At 40.1% G+C, this 18235-nt stretch overlaps 2 protein-coding genes across 7 annotated transcripts in view; one reads left to right on the top strand and one right to left on the bottom strand.

Annotated features, from left to right (window-relative positions):
* klhl5 (kelch-like family member 5) overlaps positions 1–13373 on the bottom strand; it is a 44115-nt gene extending 30742 nt beyond the window's left edge. Inside the window, exons 1-2 of one of the 6 annotated variants that reach the window (XM_035638360.2) lie at positions 13303–13373; positions 10904–10968 (exon numbers count right to left, since the gene is read on the bottom strand). Coding sequence is in view for 2 of the 6 variants with exons in the window: in XM_035638359.2 (XP_035494252.1) it covers positions 1936–1937 (2 nt within the window). In the remaining 4 variants the exon portion in view is untranslated. Of the gene's footprint in view, positions 1–1935; positions 2080–10903; positions 10969–13175; positions 13250–13302 lie in introns of those variants that run through there. The other 5 variants (XM_035638363.2, XM_035638361.2, XM_035638362.2 and 2 more) reach the window with 5 other exon arrangements.
* Positions 13374–13474: 101 nt separating this feature from the next.
* Positions 13475–18233, top strand: si:dkey-192k22.2. The gene is made up of 10 exons (XM_035638369.1): positions 13475–13614; positions 14219–14515; positions 14753–15058; positions 15803–15913; positions 16002–16052; positions 16336–16371; positions 16461–16493; positions 16589–16621; positions 16735–16782; positions 18092–18233. The coding sequence occupies exons 1-10, from the start codon at positions 13527–13529 to the stop codon at positions 18178–18180; spliced, it is 1092 nt and encodes a 363-aa protein (XP_035494262.1). The 5' UTR covers positions 13475–13526; the 3' UTR covers positions 18181–18233.
* The last annotated feature ends 2 nt before the right edge of the window (positions 18234–18235 follow it).

Raw genomic sequence — 18235 nt, forward strand, 5'->3', positions numbered from 1 at the left:
TTTAATGCAGATCCTTTGTATTCCTCTTTTGATCACCTCCTGTAATAACCTCCTCTGTCCATTTACCAATTTCCGCCTTCCATCCATTACCCTTGTTCTCTCGTTTCTTTCCTATCCTCCCCCTTAAATGATGGATCAGCTCTATGAGAAGTGTTAATTATGTGTGTCTTGTGTGTGCGACTAGTAGATTGTAATGAGTGGGAGGAAGTGGAAGGAAGACAGACGGACAGAGAAAGAAGTAACGAGAACAAGAAATAAATCCTGTGAACCAAGAGATGGGAGCACAGCAGGCAAAGGATCAAAACACCCAAACTATCCACAATTACATCTGTGCCTGGCACTGACAGAGGGAGGCACATGCACTCACACACCGACAAACAGGAGCAGAAACCTTCCATCCTCTTCCTGTGACACTGTGCGAGACTGTGACACACTTTTACTGCCATGTTTTATTCAACACAAATGTAGAGAGAAAAGATGATATTGCATGTGTGTGCATGTGTGCATGTGTGATTACTTGGATGTGTGTTGAGTGGAAGTGTTTTGCTACCAGGTCCAGCGGGCAAAGGATACACGTACACTAGCATGCGCACACTCATATGCACACAAGGCTCTAGACTGTCCAAGTGTGAACCGAACTGTCCAATTACTTTGATCCATGCCTGGTGCCGTCGGGATAGGAGGAAATAGTTTTTCCCTGTTTGCCTTAAAGCACATCACCTGGGTACACACACACACACACACACACACACACACACACACACACACACACACACACACACACACACTGGCTTTCCAACTTTGGTTCCTCTAATTTCCCGTGAGGATGAAGAGAAGAAAAAAGAGGAGAGAGAATGCAAACTGCCAAATTCAACCACATACATTTAGCTGTGTATCAACTTCAGCATATGATGATGATGATGAAGATGATGATGATTATGATGGGAGCACTACAACTGAAAAACAATGGTGTCTGGATCTGATCCAATCTAATTAAACTCCTTGTTATATCAGCACCTGTCCAAACACACACCCACATATTCGTCTTTCGTGATGGGAGGTGGCCATTGATCTGATGCGGCCCGACAATTGGCCTTGGTGTGTGTACCTGTTCATTTCATTAAATTCTGACGCTGCAGGACAAACAGAAGTTTATGAGCAGATGTTGTGAGATTATATGACCCCCGACAAATCACACTGTGCCCTCCAGCATCAGCAAACAGAACAAGGGCATCCGACAAGATTCATGCAACACCAAAACCGTGCTCAGTCCTTGTGAAGTACAGCACTGAATTACGACATAACAGTGCTAAAGCATATGCATCCTTGCCACAACTGCAAAAAAATTGAACTCTGTTTCTTGCGTAAAGTCTAATACATTTTGTTAAAACTGCGAGTTTGTGAGTTTTCCCCCCTAATCTGAATGAAGGGTCCAAAGCTAGACAATTGTGCACAGATTGTACGCCCATGAGGGAATTTTGTGATTTGTGATATGACTTAATATTAAGTCACCATACAGCTGTCTTGGTTTCCAACTGACTACCAGGAAAAATATCTGGCTCTTGTAATAGCTGCTGGGCACAACACTGATGACAGCAGTGAGACAGAACCAAAACATGAAAGGTGGGGTCTACAAAAACCCAAAACATGAACTTGAGGTGTTAAAATGCTGTGTAGAGCTGAGTGGAAAATAAAAAGTGATACCTTTTGGGTTGTACAGTTACACAGTCATTTGATCCAGTGTTTCCATAAAATATAGAGCAACGTTAAAGATAAAAGACACACACTGGAGGAGAAGGGAATTTAAAGTTATGCTAAGTAGGTGCTGGTTATACATTCAAAAGACAGATCAACACACATAAACAAAGCACTCTAATAATCAACCAACTACTTTTCTGTGCTCAGTATTTCTTACAGAAAGAATCCCATACTTACATAAATTACACGTCCGCCCGCAAAATGACACAAACGATCCCTAATTCTCCTGTATGTGCGTGCACACGTGATGGGTTGTTTGCCTCTGTTAAAATCGCTGAGGCATGAAGTTTGCAGCTGCACACACCAGGAGATAATACACATCCTGAATTATTGATGGGAATGAAAACAACTCAATTTTTTTCTTTTTCTCTTTTTCTTTCTGTGTTTGTAACCGCCTCTTATCCTCTCTCTCTCTTTTCCATTTGCCACCGCCCTCAACCATTTGGCAGTTTAACAAGCCTCTAATGACACCAATACTCAACTGGTTCCTCTTTGGTTTAGTTTGTGAGCAAACACACGTGCACACACACAAGGAAATTATCTCTATTCTTAGACTTAGGTATAAAGCTTGAGTGTGTTTGCTTTTGCACGATACACTCAGATTTTGGTGTCGGGTAGACGGCAGGTGGAGGATAACAAATTGCTTGCTGTGCAATTCATCAGCCCTCTCCCTCTGTAACTCCTCTCCCCCTCTCAGTGTTCCATTGCTTCTTTCCCTATTTCCCTACTGACATTCTTTCTCAGTTTCTGTCCATCATTACAAACCACATTTGTCTGTGTTATTTTCCCCTTCTGCTTTTTCCTCCCATGCTGCAGTGCCCTCTTTTCCTGTTCACTCTCTTCCTAAATGGGCAGAGTGTTGAGGGAGGAGAGGAAGTAGAAAACACAAGGGAGAGAGAGATGGAAAGCGAGGGGGGGGGGGGGGGGGGGGGGGGGGGGGAGAAAGAGAGAAAGAGAGAGCATTTATGGCCAAATAAAGAGAAGGCCTTAATAATTTACTCTGCCCTGCAGCCACAAGCCAATCACAGCCCATCGCTCCCCTGGAAATGAGAGTGTCACAAGGAGAGAGAGGGAGTGAAAGAGATGGAAGAGGGAGAGAGAGAGAGAGGGAGAGAGAGAGAGAGAGAGAGAGAGAGAAAGATGTTGGTACCGACAGTCCCTCAATACCTTGATGAATTATTCGAGGTGACACACTGGCCTAAAAGCTTTAAAACATTCACCCGAATCAAACGTCAAGAAAACTGAGGCATCCATTAGAGTAAAGTAGAAATGAAAAATAATTTACATGTTAGATTCAGTGACTCACACCGGAGCTCTACAGCACAACAAGTGTTTCGGTTGGAAGATTGTATTGGGATTTTCTTTTCCTGGCGTCATATGAGAGTCTTTCTGACAGAGTGAAACGTTTGTATTACGGATGATGAAACACTCCATTTGGATGTCAGAGACTTTCTACCAGAATCTTTTGTTCAGGGAGCAGAGAGAGCTTAACGCACAGTAACTTAAAGCATTTTGGCTTTTTCTATTTATTAACAATGGCACAATCCTTATCCATAATAGATACGTACAGTCCAAACTTAAACAAACAGTTATTTCCTCTTTGTGGAAAGGCAGTTTCAATGAAAACGAATTGATGACACCACTTTCCACCCAATTAGACAAATGTTCAACAATTATCTCCACATTTTCCCCCCAGTATACTCTGGTCCATTGTGTTTCCACTGTGAGCACAATGAATGAAATAGATATTGCCTATGAAGCCCTTTTATCCTCAGGATGAGGCAGGGCTCTATTCAGCAAGCTCTTACATCGGTCAGTCAGAGGAAGGTCACCTTACCCCCCATCATTGATCCATAAACCTATGAGACAATGGAGGGTGGGTAAGGGGTCAGACAGCGGCAGAGATCGAATGAGAGAGGTGAAGAAATAGAATTAAAAGGTGATCAATGAATATTACAATAGTGGTTAAAGATGCCATATAATTCTGGTTCCTTCTACTTGAATGTCAACCTATTTTCAAACCGGTCACGTCCCACGAGTCACAATCTTACAGTAATTAGTCAGCCAGTTGATACCTAATCAATTCTAAATCAATTCCTCGCTCAGTGTAAGTGTTTGTGAGTGATGCATCTGTGTTTTATTTTTCCTATACTTAAAAAAAAGGTGGAAAAAACAGAGATGGACGAGAAAAGGAGTAGTGAGCAAGAAGTGGCCCCTCCCTACACACTCGATTTGATTACCTCTGCTGTCACCTGTATAAGGGAGGTATAGATTTTTGCTATACCCAAATACCTGAAAATGCATCATCTAAAATAACAATACTAAGCTCTACTACTTTCAGACAGTCCAGATTCAACAAGTAAAGGCTTCATTTTAGGTGGTTTTTTTAAGGTGACATCTGTATATGGAGAGAAAGATCCTCAGTATACACCAAAACCACTAAATATCACTGACTGGAACAGAAGCTGACGTTAGTAGAAAAGTAGAAGTTGAAGTAGTTCAGACGGACAGAGAGGAAATTAGAAACAAACAAAAATGAAATGCCAAAATTTGGGCGATTTTTAACTGGGTCTGATTGTCATAACTGGATCCATTCAGACTATGGGTCCTTGGTAACTTAAAACTTAGCAGACAAGCTTGGAAGACACTGAATCCAGCATGGCAACATATACCAGGGCAAGCAGTGTGGACCTCCTGAAACCTTCCAGTGAACCTACATAAACAATTTCAGCGCTCGTGTCTGGGGCGGGCCAAAAGTAAACACTTTTGCTTACAGAGCAACTTGCAATCCAACTAATCTAGCTGCCTGTTGATCTGCACACACTGAAGAAATAGCAAACATGGAAGGTTTTGTTTAAGTCACTGTCTTCTAAGGAAATAAAATAAAAGAAGCGTAATGGCTGGGTATCCCTTGAACCCTCATTTCATGTTGATGGCTGATTATAAACAGACAAGAAGACAGATCAATGAATCAGAATAAGCTTCGTGGCTGAGCATTGTACAACAAATTTGAGACTGTATATTTTTTTCTCCATTGCTCTCAATGTACTTACATAAATCAATTAATCAATTTTCCAAAGAGAGATAAAAATACAACTAAAGTCACTGGCAACAAAGCTGATCAAAGAAAAACATATCACATTATTGGATGAAAAAAAAGAGCAATTATAACAACAAAGAAAAATAACATGAAATGTCTATATTTAAGTAAACATGAGGAGTAACTTGTAAACAGAAATACAGTGGTGTGAGGGTGTAGGGTGTACAAAGTACTGCAATTAATACTGAATGAGTTATGTAACAGGTTACTTTATAAACATGAAGTAGGTGGTTATGTACTGAATATGCATGTTGACATATCTACATACAGTGAGCTAGATTTATAACAATGCTAATGATGACAAAATAAGAAAATGTATTTATTCAAGTGAAAACTATATCGTCCATATCTTGAGGGTGCAGTAGATATTTTAGCGTTACTGGGTGATTGCATGGAGGTTGTTTGACACTCAGCTGATTTAATTGTTCAAAATGGCAGAGGCAGAACAGCAGCAGAGGATGCAGAGGATGGTCCTGCAAGACAACAGACCTGAAGATTAAAACAAAAATATGTATAAAGTGTATTCGGGAGGCTTCTGAAGGCTTGCACTGTTCCTCCCCAATATACTTGTTTTGCCTGAGTTTGCACTTCCAGAATCACTAAAGCAGTGGGTGCGAGTGCAAATGTGTATTCGAGGGCGGTTTCCCACTTGTTCTTTGAATGAATTCCCCTGTGCAAGTTACTTCTGCTTAAGACCTTTTATGTGGATGGTGGTCCATTTGCATTCAAATAACTAAAGTAAGTTCCTTCAGGATAAAAGGAACATGGCAGGATGAAACAGACTGAGAATAAAAATGAGAGGATGGAGGTTGTGTTGACAATGAGATGGAGAAGAGGAACAGGCAGGGGGCCTTGTTGGACAGAGTGACTAAGCATTAATCAGCGGTAGGTGGGATAATTACTGGAGGGGGCATTTAGAGGACGCTGACAATGCAGCTTATAAACTCATAACTGGAGCTCAGTAGTTCATATCTTAGCACAAGGGACCTTTTAGCATGCATCTGGTTTACTGAGGGAGAGACTGAATGAAATCATAGGATGATAGAGAGCATTTGGTGTGAGTGTGTGTGTGTGTGTGTGTGTGTGTGTGTGTGTGCGTGTGTGGTTGTGCGTGTGTGTGTGTGTGCGTGTGTCAGAACAGAGTCTGGAGATCGGTGATAAAATGTTAATTAAACCATAATGGCTTGAATGTTCTCACTGATGTATGATTATAATTATCCACGCCCAAATCTCTTACAATTAACGGAGCAGAATTAACCTGCTTCCAATGAATGATGGATATTTCTTGTATCTAGACCACAACACAAAATGCATGAAAAGCTACTGTCACAGAAATGTCAGACGTACCCACTGGCTTTCTCCCAAATACATCCCGCTTGCTTCTTTTCTGGAAAACTCATGAATATCATTATCCTAAAATAAAATCCTAAAATAAGATTTGCTCTCATGCATGAGAACCTGTGTGAATGTGTGTTTTATTCTCATTTCACAGGCTAAGCAAAAAGAAGTGACAAGAATAGTTTGCTTCAGAAATACTACACAATCTACAAACCAGAGTGAGCACTTACAGTATATGGTTGAAGAGTTCTATAATAGTAGGGGTATCATGGCCCAAATAATGCATAAACACATACACACAATTTATTGCTTTCTCTATAAAGCCACAGGCAAGTCACAACAACATTGCAGATCATCTTTACCCATTTAATCCACTAAAATGACTCATTTCAGGCTAAAGAGGAACAAACCCCCACATGATGCTACAGAAATACTTTAGAGCACACATCAATTTCGTATAAACCTAAACTTTAACGGACTGTGGGAACTTCATTCAAAACTTTTTGGTGTTCTGCTTTTCAAGGTCTGCATCGTGCTACTTGCTTAGGCATTACCATATGAGCATGGTCTCAGACTATTCTTCAGATTTGTTGAAGTGTTTAGAGATTTCTGGTGTTGTGCCCATTTTCATCAGTTGAAGCAACGGGTGAGCAGTCTGAGCTCAGTGGCATGATTAAGAATTGGAATGTCATCTTATGTAGTAAGCAAGCTACCTTAGCACTTTTTGGATTATTTAAGGTCTTCATTAGAGAGAGGACCTTTGAGAGATGACAGGAAACTAATGAAACACAACAAAGACTCAACCTGGAGACATCATGACCCACTGTCCCCTCATGAGCCACCAGGGGTGACCCAGGCGTAGATGAAATCAATGCAGCCTTGCAAATTGTTGTGAATCCACATGCTGAAACGGCATCTCCATCAAATTGACTTATTTCTGAGACTATCATGAACAACATTAACTGCTTAAAGCAACCTCCACCGCAGCTTCCAGGTAAACTGAAGATAATGTCGGCAGGATGGACACATCACTCACAACTCATTTCTATATTAACTCAGGTTATTTCTAGTCTGTTGAGTCAGGACATTATGTGAGTCAAAAGTCAAGTCCCCTGAATAAACACTTATGCATTAAATGCAACACCATGATCCTGATCTTTGAGTGTGTGGAATAAATGGGCAGCACACCTATTTTATCTTTGATAGGAAGAGGAAATATTACAGAATATCAGTCTTGAGCAGCAATAAAGATGTTTGGATTGATGGTTGCAAGAGGAGATCGACTGTCAGGTGTTATATGTGTGGGTGGGTGTAAATATCGTGTCTATTTGTCATGCGTTTTATTGAGCGATTATGTTAGTGTGTTTTTATTGTGTTTTTATGATACATTTTTTATTGCAACCCTGCCTTCAGGCAAGATTTCCCTTTCAGGACGATAAAAGTTGATGGTGTGAGTTGCAACCAATAAAGCCCTTTAAAGTACAAAGTGGTAACATGAACAATAATCAAGGGGCCTTAAAAACCTTGTGGGTTTTCATTTCAAGTTCACTACAAATATTGAAATGCATTTTCACACAGCAACCACTCAGAAACCACAGGAGCAGGGGCACTCCTGAGTTTGATGGATATACGCTTGAAGAAAGGTGCAATCGGGGCATATTGATTTTTGCCCATGTTAAAAAGCGTTTATTGACATGGCATTTTCTCACCAGAGAAGGTTACAGCAGAGGAGAGGAGAGCGGGAGGGAGAAGGTGAAATATGAAGGGATACAAAAGAGAAGCGGCACCATGAGGGCTCGGAGCTTCCAGTAAATTCACCCGTCTTTAGCCCACTTTATTGTGTGTGAGTGTGTCGTCCTTTGAAAGTGCAAAAAGAACTGCTCCTCCCAACCCAACATCTGAGAGCGATGGCAAGAGGCAGAGAAGAGAGGGCATGAAGGACACACTGCATTCAGAGCACAAGCAGATATTATAAAGCGCTGTGAAACAGACAGGCAGATTAGAGCCACGAGGAGGATAAGTCTGGAAACCTTAGTCACCTTTAAAGGTTTGCTCATGATGATAATGTCTTATGAAACATCGTAATTTCTCCATAAAGAATCATAAAACTTCACAGTGGCTTCGTCTCCGGAGAGCTAGACAACGCCTCACTGCTGACACTGCGCTAAATCACCGTTCTCTCCCCTCCTCCTGCCTCTCCTCCTCTGCTTTTAATGGAAAAACAGGCTCACCTCACTTCCCGCTATGTCTCTCTGCTTTTTCCCCACAAAGTGACTTTAACCTAGTCAATACACAGTGAAAGAGAATACCACGAGCTCCATTTAAACATACTGTCAACACTAAATCCGCAAAAAGGAGAACATAAAAACTGCACAGACTGATTCTTTTTGGCAACTTGAGAGAAACAAGCTGTGAACTCAATATTGACATATCATTATCTTTTGACATGGCGAACATGTTAGAAACTGCTGCTGATTTACACGTCCAGCAGATAGGGAGCAACATTATTATTCATTTGGAGTCTGGTTTCTGGCCACTGCCTGTGAATTCCTATGCAAACATGGTTGTCAAATCCAAACATTAGGGAAGCCTACAAAGGTAAAACTGCAGGTATCTGGTCAAAAAGAATGGAGAAAACAGACAACATCATTTCACTGATGCATTCAAACAGTTCCTGATACATTTCCCTTTAAAACCACAAATATCAATGTGCTGGTGGCACTTCATTAATAGCTTGGAGATCACCAAATTAAATAGACTTCATCCTGTGAAGTCCTGAATGTCACACTCACGGCAATTCAACATTTCACAGCAATCCATCAGATAGCTGTAAAAATATCTCAATCTAGAACAAAGCAGTGGGCCAATTTACTGAAAGAAAGTTTGAAGCATTCTCCTGAGATGAAAGATTCAGATTAGTAGAGAAGCTACAGAGCCACTAAATATATATACATATAAAAATATAATATAAAAAATAACGTAAACACAGGATATGAGAGATCTTACACCACATTAAAAACTCAAAACAAACCCGTCTGACCTAATTTCTCAATTTCTGCTGTACAGAATGAACTTCTGAATAATATCGTTGTATCTATTGATGTCTCAGCCTATCTGAGAGCATCACCGTGTCCACTTATAGCAGATCCGGGATTAGGTTCAGACACCACAGTGAGGACATGACGGGAGGATCAAATACAACATCTAATGCCTGAAATACAACCATAACCTGCGCTGAGCCTGCAGTGCGCAGCCTGTTCTTTAATATCCTCTCTTGTACCTAAACCCCTAATCTCATCACGCTGTTACATTCAGTCGCTAAACTCCCTGCGTCAGATTGTGCAGTAATGCAGGGCTCCAGAAATAGCCCACGTACAGTATCCCTCCAGTCTCCAATGGTTTCAGTCTGAGGCAGACTGTCAGCGCCTCTGACAGGATATGCAGTTAATGTTCAGCAAATGAACACTGAGTGTTGGAGAAAAGTTAAGTGCTGATAAGGACACACACCTTGGCGCTGTCTCACACACAAACACAGATACACACACTTCATACCCATGCAGCATTCGCAGAGCCCTGTTGGGTTCATCATTCGAGCCTCTGACTGCAGCGTGATGGAAAAGTGATGGATGTGATGTGACAAATACTTTGTGACAGATAGTTTAGATTGAGCTACAAGGCACATTAGCACTTAACGAATCACCCGATTCAAATGGTCTGAGGTTTCAGAAGTTCAAAGTGGATAGTTTTCGTCTTCAAACAATGCTCCACTAGTGGTCCCCGGAGGCCGCGGAGTTCATTACAGCGCAGACACTTTATGGACTGAACAGTCGACACTGTGATAATATTTCCTCTGATGGAAAGTTGAAAATTAAAGCTGAGGCTGTCTAATGCAATGGCCATGGAATCGTTGAAATTAAAAGGATTTGGACAATGAAAAATGTCGTTGGATAGTGGATATAAAAAAATACAAAAATGTCAGCAACTCTAAACCTCACTAATCAATACATTACTATATATCTTGTGTTTTAATCAGTAGCCTACAACAGCTAAAGTGCAAACATGGTTTTACATATATGGAATAACAAAACAAGTTATGTATATAAAATTGTTATCCTTCGAGGCGCTGTTAGGTATTTATTTATTAGACAGAAAGCTAGGCTAACTAGCTACTGGCTGTTTCTTCACATTGAATGGACAGTTGAGTGGTATTGATCTTTTTTATCTACTCTAACTCTCTGCAATGGCGTAATGTCAATGAGCATAATTTCCCCAAAAAAGCAAATAATTCCTTTAGTGAAACTATGTGTGGGATCAGCTTGTTAGTGAAGGGGCAATGACCGTGGTGGTTGTGTTAGATAAAAGAGCAGGATGTCATTGTCCACACAGAATCTTAAAGTATAGTGATCTTGTCACTACCTGTGGTCTGGACCCGACAAGCCGGCTAACAGCCGCATATTTGTCCACTGCTGCTGCATAAAAAGCACTAAAACGGAGAGAGTACCAGCCCCAGTTAGGATTTAGCCTATTCGATTTCTGATAAACTCACAGCGAAGGTCTGGCAGCGAAGAAATATCCCACCTTGGAGTCACGCTGTGTGGAACTAAAAGGAGGCTTTATCCTCCTGTTAAGGCTGATGTGTTGGTTCACCACAGCAGTTTACTGGCCACAAATCACACAGACAAACTGAACAAACAGGCGAGTCCATACCTGAGGTTTTTTAAGCAGGTTTCAGGCAGACTTGGCGATCCTGGACATGATTCCAGCTGGTCCCCCTGAAAAATGTGGAACATGCATTTCACTCTATATTGTAAAATCCTGCAAATATGTCAGTTTGATTTGAATAAATAAAAATAATCATCCAAGAACAGGAGAGACATCCACAATTATTCACAACAACAAACCTTAATCAAATGAGGGCGAGTGTGCTTTAAATACTACAATATCTATCGACACTTTACCTCTGGTGCAAAATGATCATTCATACTGTTTTTACTTTGTTTGTGAATTTCACAGTGAACCATGTGTGAACCGCAGAGCCACCTCTTCAAATAATTATGAGTAGCGTCTGTCCAAATGACCTGCAGTTTGCCAACATCTGGCCCAGCTTTGAAAAAATATTACAGTACTGTGAAATCTTGATAAAAAAAAGATTGAGTTTTATTCATTTGCTGTAAAGTGACCAAAAGATTCTCAACCAATAAAAATGAATAAAAAGTAAACCAGTTGGACACGCCCTATATTGTACCTGTACTATTTACCTAATTAAGTAGTTTAGGTAATTAATTCTTGGAAATTATTTGGTAATTAAATTTCCGGCCCATGATGATATGTTGTTGGCTTCTGCTGGGAACATTTTGTTGGGCTTGAATGAATGACCCGAATACAGAAAAGCGTCATGGAGCTACATAAGCAGGGAGGTAGTCTTTCTCAGGACATCTTCAGCAGGGTACTACACTTACTTACTTCTCAATCACCATCACAATTAAACGCCCTTAAAGTCTTCATCCTAAAAAAAACTGTAAAAGCTCCCTCTATCAGTGGAGTAACACAAGTCTCCACGGGTTAGTGTGTATTCAGGTTGAACCCTCCACTGGAATATAAAAAAAATCGAATCTTAAGCCTAAAACTAAATCTTATCCCTCCCTCCAACGGTTTAATACTCAAACTGATCTTAACAGTGGTACACAGCTATAGCACTTTATATGTCACAACTGTCAGCAGGTACTGTGATAACCAATACATTTCAGCTAGATATTTGGAAAAGTGTTGCAGCTTGGATTTGACATAAAAGCACAGAAAGTGATTTTTTATTATTATTATTTATTTATTTTTTAGCTTGGCTATTTCCATCCTCTCTATAAGCTGCTGACTGAGCCTTGAGAGAGGGGAGTCGTGTGGAGTAGAGATAAGGCTCCACCTGGCAGCCATGCTCATCACTATGTGTTTGAGTATGTGTGTTTGTCTGAGCCTCGGAGTGTGTGAGTGTGTGTGTGTGTGTGTGTGTCTGTGACCTGCCAAGATAAGTGGCTCTCAGGAACCCAACCATAAAATCTGAGCTACACTAAACATCCAACAGAGATCCAGTTAGATGGTACAAAGGAAAAAAACATATATTTTTTTGTTTTTGCATATATTGAGAGTTGAATAAGAAAAGGAACACCAGGGGCATTTCACTACTGCAGGTGGTGAATAAAGGAGCGGGACAGTTGGAGGGCAGTTCTGCCCCTTGGATAAAATAAAACTTATGAAGTTTTATTTATGTTTTTTCCACATAATTATGAAATGTTATGTCATATTGATGAGATGGTTTCTCTTAATTATAACTTTGTGTCTCGTAATTATGAGAAACTATGTCAAAATTCTGAGACAGTAGCCAATAATTATCTGATAGTCCTAATTGAGGGAAACTGACATTCAATATATAAATTAGTATCTGACATCAATCATCTAGTACTTCATAATTGTGAGGAAAACTCAAAATCTTTCTAATAATTATGACCCATAGTTAGCAATCATTAAACTCTCATGATGATTCTTCTGATTTAGTACCTGATATGAATTAATAACCGTAGTTCCTCATAATCATGATAAACCTTCTTATTATTATTTTTATAGTACCTAGTAATTGTGAGACACTAAATAATGAGAAGCTTTGTCACAGTATCTAAAATTTGGAATCTCATAATAATGACATGCAAACTAACACAAAATGAAAACAATCAAGATTGAGGGAAGTTTGTTTCTGTTCCTATTTTAACATGAATAAATCATATAGTGGATACGGTTGCCCATACATGATCCTAACCTTCCTCTTTTTTTTAATCAAAAATAAACATCCCTTTGTTTCTGTTTTACACAGACAAAGACATGATCAAATCCCTCTTCACAAGATAAATTGTCCACGCATAAACGATACGTTATCATCTGTGTATCTAAAGTCATAAATAAAGTCACTTTTGAAGAGCGGATCGGCACTCACACACCACCTCCTTCGCCAACCCTCGAACAGACAAAAACATTTCTACTTGCTGATAGAAACTCTTTGTTGTTTCTCTGTCTCTGAGAAAAGGACAGGAAGTGTAGTAGGAAGTGAAGTTTTGACTTGCCTTGAAACGTGTGATCGTGCCTCGTTGTGTTGTCGCCCGCCTCTACATGAATTATGAGCAACATGCTCAGGGCTTCTTAAGCTCTACCAAAGGCTTCTCTCTGATGGGCAGTGGGCCAGCAGGAATATGAGAAGGAACCTGATACCACACCCAAGAAGTGTGTTGTTGTGAAGAAATGTGTGTGTGAGTGAGTGGGTGGGTGAGTATGAACCTATGGTGCAACCATGACCAGAGCAACACTGACCAAAATCCTCATCCTCGTGATCCTCGCCTTCATCATCTGCCTCCCGGAATTCTTCTCGCTACACAGAGGTGGGTCGTCCTTAACAGCTCAAGATGTAGGGTCATCCCCTCTGTCGGTGTTAACGTGTGTGTTTTTTTGGTCTATGTCAACATCTCACTATCCGCTCACAAACCTTCTGGGACAGGAAGTGTTTGCTCTACCCGTTGTTCAAACTTTGGCAACCTCAAATGACGACCTTTAAAAGAAGTGAACTTCATTTTGTTGAGTCACTTTGTCTTGTCTCTTCTCCTTCTTGTAGACACACTCTGATTCAACCTGACTGTCTGTTTTTTTCCCCCTTTCTGAGATAAAAATCATACCCAAATATATCTCTGTACAACACTGACTGACAGCAGCTCTGAAAATGTCTCTGTATTGTGTTGCCTTGAAAAGCTTGTTCTCTTTTTGAGAGCAACATATTTTAGCCTTTGTGCCCGTGCACGTGTTTGCCTTCAGTGTTTTTTCTGGTAGTCTCCCCCCCCCCCATTTGCAGCTCTCCATCAGATGAAATACCAACTGGATGCAACAACCTCTATTTTGAGTTCTTGCTCTGATTTTTGACTTTTACTTTTTCTCCACTTTAAAGCCTGCTCCCACTGAGAAACACTCCTGAATTCTCTTTTTTCTTTTTAGTATCAAAAGTGAACTTCCTCTGTCTGCCCTACCGACGATGTGAGCGAGGGAATCAGGTGGAGAAGGGGGAGAGTGGGAGGATCGGGGATGCTGAAATTAAGAGAAAGGATATGTGCGACGCCTCTCAGACTGCGGAACGGGAAAAGTGGGAGCGGGCCTGCACACATGGGAATCACATCAACATGACAGGTCCTGCATCAGACTCCAGGAGAGGCAGCGAGGATTCAGAAAAGAGCTTGTTCATGTGTCAAACAGATATGGACATGGCAGAATTACACAACAACAGCTCGTCTTCAGGTATTGCACAGCTAAGTTGTAGTTTTTAGTGGTTCTATGGATAGTAATACTTGGATAAAACTACTTTGGTCCTGACTGTAGACTGTATGTAAAGATGGATGTCAGGACCCTGATTTCCCTTTCACTTACATATTGGTAGCCAGTAAGTATTTTATTATTACCCCGTAGGCCCCAAATATCTATACATTTATCTACAGGCTGCAAACTAAGATCTTACACTATTTTCTGTCCATCTAGCCACAGCTTTGAAGCTGCATCTGGAAGTTTCAGTGGAGCTTCAACTGGGCGATGCAGAGACCCTGAATCTCACCCTGTATGGCCACAGTAACTACAGCTCCTTAGACCTCCACCCACCTGAGGAGCAAGGCGAAGAGGAGGATAAGAAGAAGGGTGATGAAGGACAGACGGCATTCTACTGCTGTCTCCCTGTCCTGCCCACCTCGGAGTTGGCCAATCCAAGCCGCTGTCTCCTTTGGCTCGCCAATCAAACGCTCTCGACTGCGACAGCGAAGGGAAAGCTGCCATGGAAACGGACACCGAAAGGTTGGTGTCAGGGATCAGCAGTGCCTCTTTGTTCCCCGTGCAGTCGGTGTAGCTCCGAGTTTAAAGCCAGCAGAAGAGAGGAGACAATAAGACACAAGGAAACTGGCCACTCAGTTTTCATTTAGGTGAAAGTGATTCAATCTCATTCAAACACGGCTCCTCTCTCTGTCCACAGTGGAGTCATTTTTTCCAATAGAACATATTTCTATCTATTCTCCCTCTCAGCAGCAATCTCAGCCTTGTTTCTGTATGCTCAGTCACACTTTCCAACAGTTGCAGTACTTTTTAATCCACAGCATCACCAAGGCTGTATTGATTTTGGTCTTGTTTGCTCTCTAGTTGAGTCTCCAACACTGCGTAAACCCACAATTCATATTTTCCAGTGTGCATAATGAAAGCTGGAAACCCATCTCAATTTATTTTTTCAGTACCGCCCCGATATTTTTCCATACAATCCCTTTTACTTTCATTTGTGAACACGTATTTTCTTTTTCGGTCTCACATTTTTCAGTTTTTTATTCTCTCTTGCTCACCAAGTATATCCTTCTCTGTGTATCTATTTCTAAGGTAAGATTTTGTCATATGTCAAGAACACTTGCCCTGAAACATTTGATTCATTCATCAACATTTTAACCACAAAAGGCTGGCTAATTATGAAACATTTTTAGTTTTATGACATTAACATAAAAATCAGTGATAAAAATAGTTGCTGACGTCTGTTTTTTATCCTTGTCTGTCCTCCAGCTGAGTGGCGGTGTTTATTCAGGGTGATCTGGTTGGCTCTTCTGTGTGTGGTGCTCCTGACTGTAGTCACATCTGTGCTTAGCAATCTCTACCTGAGGAAACGCTCACGCAGTAAGTCAGAGATAAACACACTGTGCATGCTCTTTGGGTTAGTTTGATCTTTTGAAGTGGACCTGAAAATGTTTATTCTCTTCATCAGGAAAGCCCATGGTGCGCCCTGTTTACAACTTCTCTGGTCAGCAGTTAAATGGTAAACTGTTACTGTTAATGTCTTCAATGCACCTTTATCCACTAGTTCACGTTTCCTCATTTCCACATTTTGTGTACACATCTTTTAAAGCCAACCTTTCTAACTTCTATCTTTCAATCCCTGAATTTATTAGTCTAACTCTCTGGCATCATGAAATTTTAATTCATTTAATTTCCAAATCTTTTATTTGTCCCTTGCAATTTTTCGAACCCCAAAACACATGAATGTTTCATTCATACACTTATAAAAAACTATTCAATACCATTCAATTTTTCCATCTTAGATGGAGAGAACCGCACAGAAACCTTCACCAATACAGGTAACAACTTTGGTAAATTGCACAATAATAATAATTCATAAACCTAAAGTGGAAAGATATTCTGACCTGTTATTGTCCAATATTTCCAGTCCTTCACTCCTATACGTCACTGCCTTGGTCAGGTCAGTTCTTGAATGTAGTTTGGAATAAAAAAAAACACTGGACATTTTTGTTGTTTCAGTCAATCAAAATGTTTTCTTTTTCTTCCAATGGACAGAACTATCTCCCATCAAAGAAGCCGACTCTAAAGGTAGGCAATCACATACACTTCAAATTCAGATGGATGAATATTATCCCATGCACATGAAATTATTTCTGTGAATCCCTTGTGTTAATAGTCCTCATGTACATTTTTTTTTTCAGATGACATAGAGACTCTGATGGATGGAAATATCAGCCACTGCTATACTGGTAAAGTCACGACTATAACAATCATAAAAGCTGATAGGGAGATAGATGGAAGTGTGTGTTTTTGTTTCCATTTAGAAACCTTCAATTTCCATTTAGGAACCCTTCAAAAGTACTCGGATCTTTCACTAAATGGACCAAAAAGATCCCGAGTAAACCTGAGAGCAGAAATAACCTGTCACCAGTAAAAGTCCTGCATTCAGTGGGGACAAAGCAGTTAGGCTATATGTCAAAAAGATGCATTTATCACAATATATGTTGGAACACTGAGGCCATAGAATTTAAATGAAAAACCACTCCCAAAATGTCGCAAGCTAGGGTGAGTCAAACTGCAAAATAAAGCATTCAATATGGCTACTCCACGCAGCCCCTGTCAAAACTCAAAAAACAACCCGCCAAAAAAGGCCCATTCAGTAGAAAAGGACAATATAATCTAAAGATTTAAGTATATAGGGTAAATAAATAAAGAGAGACAATAAAACAAACACTTTTAACAACTGCAAAAATGAACCAACACATACCTTGCTTGACAGGAACACAGACTCCCTCATGAGAGAAACATGTGTGACTGGAATCTATAATTTAAAGGACCATAGATTAATGAGGGAGGAAGTGTTATAAATAGAAATGATGTAGGAATCAGGGTGATGCTTCAACATTATTTCTTGACTGATCAGAAGTTTTTGTCCCTCACCAAACATGAAGAATCTAAAAATACAAATCTTTCCTACCTTCCCCTAGTTTTAAGAAGAAAAAAATAATAAACTGCACACCATATCATTGGAAAATGATTTTTGAGGCATCAGTGTTTGAGGATCACTTTAATGTGGCAGCATGTAGGTGGGACCACTTTTAACAACTTCAAGTACCGCTGGGTTGCTCAAACTAAAAAAAATACATCATCATTTATTAGTTTATCATATTTTGTGTTAATATTTTAAATTACAATGTAACAAAAGTTGAATAAATACACTTGAATAAAAGAGTGCAATATTTGCCTGTGAAATTTAGAAGAAGTATAACATTAACTTGAATACTTGAATAAATATACTTGTTTACTTTCCACCACTGATCATTTTCATTAATTTACATGCTACCTCACTTAAGATGATACCGTATCTGGTCCCCGTTTTACTGTAAATTATACCTAATTTTGTGTTTTTATGAGATAATCAGCAAAGTTGAAGTCTTATGTAACCAGCAATCTATGTATTAAAATCTAAAGAAAGTTAAGATAATGCCCATCCTGGCTGTTTTCAACATGATCTAACTCCAGTGTGTTTATTACCTTTTCTATCTCGTCTGTCTTTAGCAAATCTGCACCATCGTGGAAACCCGAGCATCTCCTCCCTCACAGAGGAGCAGCAAGAGGAGAGGAGCATAGACATGGTCTTTAAGTGAAAATCAAGTTCAAGCTTCACCGTCATGTTGAAAATAAAAACATCTGAAACATATG

This window comes from Scophthalmus maximus, chromosome 8, assembly GCF_022379125.1.
Source record: "Scophthalmus maximus strain ysfricsl-2021 chromosome 8, ASM2237912v1, whole genome shotgun sequence".
Classification (NCBI taxonomy): Eukaryota; Metazoa; Chordata; class Actinopteri; order Pleuronectiformes; family Scophthalmidae; genus Scophthalmus; species Scophthalmus maximus.

Coding starts and splice junctions, on each gene's coding strand:
- si:dkey-192k22.2 (XM_035638369.1), top strand. CDS start 13,527: ATGACCAGAGCAACACTGACCAAAATCCTCATCCTCGTGATCCTCGCC. Junction 15,059..15,802: donor ATGGAAACGGACACCGAAAG/GTTGGTGTCAGG, acceptor TCTGTCCTCCAG/CTGAGTGGCGGTGTTTATTC. Junction 15,914..16,001: donor CCTGAGGAAACGCTCACGCA/GTAAGTCAGAGA, acceptor TCTCTTCATCAG/GAAAGCCCATGGTGCGCCCT.